Source organism: Protomyctophum parallelum, assembly GCF_964188405.1.
Source record: "Protomyctophum parallelum genome assembly, chromosome: 22".
Lineage (NCBI taxonomy): Eukaryota > Metazoa > Chordata > Actinopteri > Myctophiformes > Myctophidae > Protomyctophum > Protomyctophum parallelum.
In genome coordinates this window covers 19,242,605-19,248,501 of record NC_139714.1, presented here as the reverse complement: position 1 = coordinate 19,248,501, position 5,897 = coordinate 19,242,605, and the positions used below count along the sequence as shown (strand labels likewise).

At 50.1% G+C, this 5,897-nt stretch overlaps 1 protein-coding gene across 1 annotated transcript; it reads left to right on the top strand.

Moving 5' to 3' along the window:
- Positions 1-249: 249 nt before the first annotated feature.
- LOC310879755 (amphoterin-induced protein 1-like) lies at positions 250-2,552 on the top strand (the record flags this gene model as incomplete). The annotated part of the gene is made up of 2 exons (XM_083794585.1): positions 250-729; positions 1,326-2,552. 2 exons carry the CDS (start codon positions 250-252, stop codon positions 2,550-2,552), a joined length of 1,707 nt encoding a protein of 568 aa, XP_083650711.1.
- Between the last annotated feature and the right edge of the window lie 3,345 nt (positions 2,553-5,897).

The window sequence follows — 5,897 nt, the reverse complement described above, 5'->3', positions numbered from 1 at the left end:
GAGTTGAGGCATTACATTTTCTTTGAATTGTATCCACAGATCACATGTGTGGCAGGTGACAAACATTAGTATTTTGATGCTCCATGCTCCCCCTCTCTCTCCCTCTCCCTCCCCCCTCTCTCACTTATTTTACTACAGGTATATATTTCTGGACGGCTGACCTGTCATGTGTCCGGCCTGCGAGACGGTAAGCTGAGACCCTGAGAGCCTTGGGGGGAGGCGGGGGGGGGGGGGGAGAAGATCAAAACAATGCATCCACTGTTCCGTCTGGTCCTGTCAGAACGTCTGTCCCTTTGGGCCCCCCACGGGGGCGGGGCCCGAGCTGGCCCTGCCGCCATCTTGGCGCTGCTCGTCTCCTTCTTGTTGTGTCACGGCGGCCACGGCGACGTCGCCGCCCTGGCGACGTCATCGTGCCCGCCCAACTGCCTCTGCGCCAGCGACATCGTCTCCTGCTGCGGCCGAAACCTGACGGCGGCGCCCTCCGACATCCCCGAGTACGCCTCGTGGCTGGACCTCGGCCACAACGGCCTGACGGCGATGCCGATGGCGGACTGGAGCGGCGGCCGGCCGTTCGCGCGGCTCGCCACGCTGGTCCTCGGCTGGAACGCCATCGGCCGAATAGCGCCGGACGTCTTCGCCGCCACGCCCCGCCTCCGCCACCTGGACCTGTCCTTCAACCAGCTGGACGCCCTCAACGCGTCCGCCTTCCACGGCCTCGTCGAGCTGGAGGTGAATTGATTTGATTTGGCACAGTATGGCACAGTATAAATCAATACAATAACAGACACGCACTCTTATTCTCGTACATCATCATGACCCAATATGTCGATTTGCTCGTCCACATATGATGTAAATTCTCCATTCATTGTCAGTGGGAATTTAATGTTTGTCTAAGCTGAAAATCTACACTCATAGCTGAATATAGGAGGGGCTAGCACCCCTCAAAAAGGGACATGCAGTGCCATTGGAGGAGGCAAGAATCCCAGGGGGCTTATATACGAGGCCTCTACATTTAGAACAAGATATAAAGAATTTCCAAAAGACATGCATGATTGCAGTATTAAAGAAATTAAAATCTACAACATGATTCAAAATACTTGGCAATCTAAGAGAATACAAAACATGATAATTAAGAGATCTTGTCAATCATATGAGTTCAGAGAGGAAAGTTGTAAACCAGTTGAATATATTGAATATATAGTCCCTCTGAATTAAATAGAAAATTTACCATGGGCCATGGCTAATGGGGGGGGGGGGGTGGGGGGATATTTAAGCTTGTGAATAAAAATGCTAATTTGATTAAACTGTTGATCTGGTGAAAACAGGTGCTGCTGCTGTTCGGCAACAGGATCGCCCGGGCCGACCCGGGGGCCTTCGGCGGCCTCCGCAGGCTCCGGAAGGTCTACCTCTCCGGGAACCGCCTCAGGAGCTTCCCCCTGGAGCTCTACCGGGGCAGCAGCAACCTGTCCTTCCTGGACGTGTCGTCCAACATGCTCTCCGAGGTGCCCATCCAGAGCCTGCTGGCCCTGCCGGACCGCCAGCAGTCCGGCGTCTACCTCCAGGGGAACCCGCTGGTCTGCGACTGCGCTCTGCTCGCCATGCTGGAGTTCTGGACCCTGAGGGAGTACCGCCCCCTGGTGGACTTCAGCGACGACTATCCCTGCAGAACGACCGGCGCCGGAGGCCGACTGGGCTTGGACTGCGGAGCGAGCCCGTCGGGTAAGACGTCCAACGCCTTGCTTGCCGGAGGGACTCACCAGATAGAGCCGGGCGACTGGCTGCAGGTTCCCTGCCCGGGGCTGGGCCTTCTCCCCCCCCCCGTCCAGCCGAGTGGGGGCAGAGGAGGGGAGCCGGTCGTCTTCTGGATAACGCCCGGCGAAGTGCTGCGCGGACCTTCCCGCCGCGACCCCGCGAGCCACCACGACGGCGGCGGCCGCCTGACGATCCTCCCCGACGGCAGCCTGGAGATCCGGGGCGCCGTGGCGGAGGACACCGGCGTGTACACGTGCGTGGCGGCCCGCGGCCGGCCCCGCCCCCACCCCGGCGGGGGCGGCGACTCCCCCGGCGAGGTCACGCTGCTGGTGGGGAACGCCAGCGTCCCGGGGGGTGGGCGAGGGGGGGGCTCCGGCGGGGGCGGCGAACACTTCAACACGGCCTTCACCACGCTGGCGTCGTGCGTGGTCAGCATCGTCCTGGTGCTGCTCTACCTCTACCTCACGCCCTGCCGTTGTGGGCGCCGGGGGGGGGGAGAGGGCGCCCCCGGTGGCGGGGGGAGGAGGCGCCTGGGCGGCGGAGGGAGAGCCCTCCTCCTCTGCGCGGACCCCAGGCAGGCCTGCGCCAACACCAAGGACCAGAGAACGTCCTCCAACAACGGGAAGCGGGTGGCTTTTCTGGAACCCCCCCACCACCAGCACGACCGCCGCGCGGCCACGACAGACGGCGAGAAATACGAACCCAAAACGTCGCCGCCTCGCGGTGGCACCGAGGGAATCTTAAAGAACGGCATTAGGACAGTGGGAGGGGCACTCGCAGATCCTGCTCACGCGGTGTAACTGTACTGTACAAGCCCTCCTTCCCTCGCCACTATGTGTGTGCGTGTGTGAGTGAGAGAGACGTAACGGCTGCTAAAAACTCAGCTTCCCATCATGCACCTGTGCACAGTGTGAAGCTCAACAGCGCCACTTTGTCACCTGTTGGTATACCTTAAACCAGGGGTGCCCAAAAGGTAGATCGCGATCTACCAGTAGACCACATGACATGCGCCTAAATATATAATACAAAAAATTATAAAAATATTTTTGGCAAATATTTAGGGCCTAAACAGACAGACAGACATTACATAGGGACACACATTGCTGTGCATTTAAAAAACTAGAACCGTGCGCACGCACGCACACGCGCACACACACACACACACACACACACGCACGCACACGCACACGCACACGCACGCGCACGCGCACGCGCACGCGCACGCGCACGCGCACGCGCACGCGCACGCGCACGCGCACGCGCACGCGCACGCGCACGCGCACGCGCACGCGCACGCGCACGCACACACACACACACACACACACACACACACACACACACACACACACACACACACACACACACACACACACACACACACACACACACACACACACACACACACACACACACACACACACACACACACACACACACACACACACACACACACACACACACACACACACACACACACACACACACACACACACACACACACACACACACACACACACACACACACACACACAGCTGGGTACCTTTCCCTTTAAACTGTGTGACGATTTCCTTTTTCATAGAAGTGTATTATATTTGTACGTCATTAAATGTGACCAGATTTGACCGAGGCCTGTCATCGCGCAAAGCTTTTCACCAGAGGAGAAAAACGATATATATATTTTCTTTTTATCCAAAAAGAGTTAATAGCACAAGCAGACTCTTCACATACTAGAGCATTTCTGAAATAAGTGTCAGAGCTGAAATCGACATGATGTAAATATGAAATTCATGCTTAAACATAACTAGGTGTAATGTTAGAGTCCACAGAAGACTAGCTAGGTGTAATGTTAGAGTCCACAGAAGACATGTAAATATGAAATAAATGATTGGAAAGGAAAGGTACTATGTTTACCCAGGGTAACTGGACTAAGCTCAAGAACTTGTTTACAGCCAGGCCCTGCTCATAGAACATTTCATGGTAGGGGTTCAATGCCTTGTCCAAGGGAACTTCAGCGGTGGTAATTTTAACGTGCCGGTCCGGGGATACGAACTAGCGACCTTCCAATATCAAGACCGCTCTGCAAAACGTTCGGCCACGGCTTAAGCATGTAACTATAGGTGTAATGTTAGAGTCCACAGAAGTGAACCTTTCAAGCCCGTTTTCTCAACTCGCTGTTTCTCTGCAAGACATTTAATTACTCTATAAGCCATATCTCCAAAACTGGTGGGTCAAACTGAACAACCAATGTCAATTTGATGTTGATGTTTCCCTGATTAAAAAAAAAATCCAATGGCAGTCCCTCAGTCAAATGTAGTCACAAATGTTCTGATGAATTGAAAACGGAGGACGCTATTATGTAAACAAGTCTTTGTGCTTTTTCTGGATCTATCCTCAAGTAACAGTTTTTGTATTGACCTGTGCCTTCGTTTGAAATGTATATAATTACCCATTCTGCATAATGTGAAATACAACTTTCAATCAATGTTCAATGCCGATACAAAAACACTTTAAATATCATACGACTTTAGTCGACTAAATCTACCGTTGATTTAGTCGACTAAAAGTATTTTGGCGGGCCTTGATGCCGTAGTAATAGCTGATTTTACACTTGCTGAAAATAGCCGTTCTTGTAGATCGGCTATTTTCAGCATGCAACCAAGCATAAAATGACTTATACTGGATCTCTTGTCCACTAGTCCCTTCCTATAACATTTTAGTAATCATCGTAGCTTGGTTTTTATTTTGTTTCCCTCAAATGTAAGAATAGATCAAAGGTAGAAAAACATTTTGCATAGGTGTTCACACCAGGTCAATTTCAGCAATCTTTTGTGGCAAATAATATTTGTTGTGAAGTTTCAGTGTCATGTTTTCTCTGCGTTTCTGTTTTGATTTCCCTGACGTAGTAGAGCCTGCCCTGTAGATTAATTATTTATACTGGCAAACGCATTGTAGGCAAAATTCTGTCGATCCGTTGTTTTTCCTCCGTATTTTTGTAATGATTGTATTCATGTTTTAATATCAAAATATTGTGCAAAGTTGTTCTACGTTTTATAAAGGTCATTTAAATGAATGTAATCAGTCCACAACATGCTGTTCCAACATAACAGTAGTACACTAATACTACCGCTCACACGGGCAGAAGATGCAAACATACAGTCTACCATTCATTGTCAATGTATAAGCCAGCGACATGAAGATGCAAACCCGACATTTTCTGCTACAAAAGATACAAAAAAGATGAACTGGCTTCAACTTCAGATACAAAGCGACAAATATGCTGTGAAAACTTTGCATCTTTTGCATCTGCCCGTGTGCATGCAACATAATGCACTGTACCACCTAATCAACAGTAGGTCAAATGTCACAGATGTCTTCTAAATAACCATACATGGAGAAGACTGCATCACCTAGATCTCCATATATGGAGCTGACCTGTTCTGACATTTCATATGTTGATCCATCCCCACCCGTCCTTCCTCTCCGATGTCTCCCTTTTGACTGATACCCCTCCATTTAAACGGGCCCACCCCAAAGTTATTAAAGTTATGGAGTTGGTAATCAAATGGACCATTATAGATCTTCATATGAGAGTGTAAAATGAAACCAAATTTGGTTTAATTTTACGCTCCCAAGTTAAATTATTGTTAAACACCTGCATTACATCATTTACAAGAACAATTGGAGAATGTAGAAAGATTTTTTTTCCTTTATGTTGGTTTGCCTGTTGTCTCTCCTATATCCACATCAATACAGCATGGAAATGGGACAAAACCTTATCCAACGACAACAAAATATTCGTTAGTTTTGGGTAGAGGCGCTAAATCTCATCAAATGGTGGTCTGTGGCTCAATTAATGCCGAATAAATAGGACCTTGATATGAAAAGGGTATTGCTATATATTGTGTCCATACAGTATGTCATCTCAGGAGCCTGTCAGAGTCACAACATTGTTCAGACTAATTGAGAAACCTGTGAACATTCCCACGTCAGAAGATCACACTATGACTTCTCGAGAAAGCTCTGCGTTTCTTTCTTCCTGTGACGTACAGTCATCTCTGGTGTTGGCAGATCAGCTTTAACGATTTCAAATGAAGATGTCTGCTCTTACACCTTCACTATAGACAGAGGGAACTCGCAGGGTTGA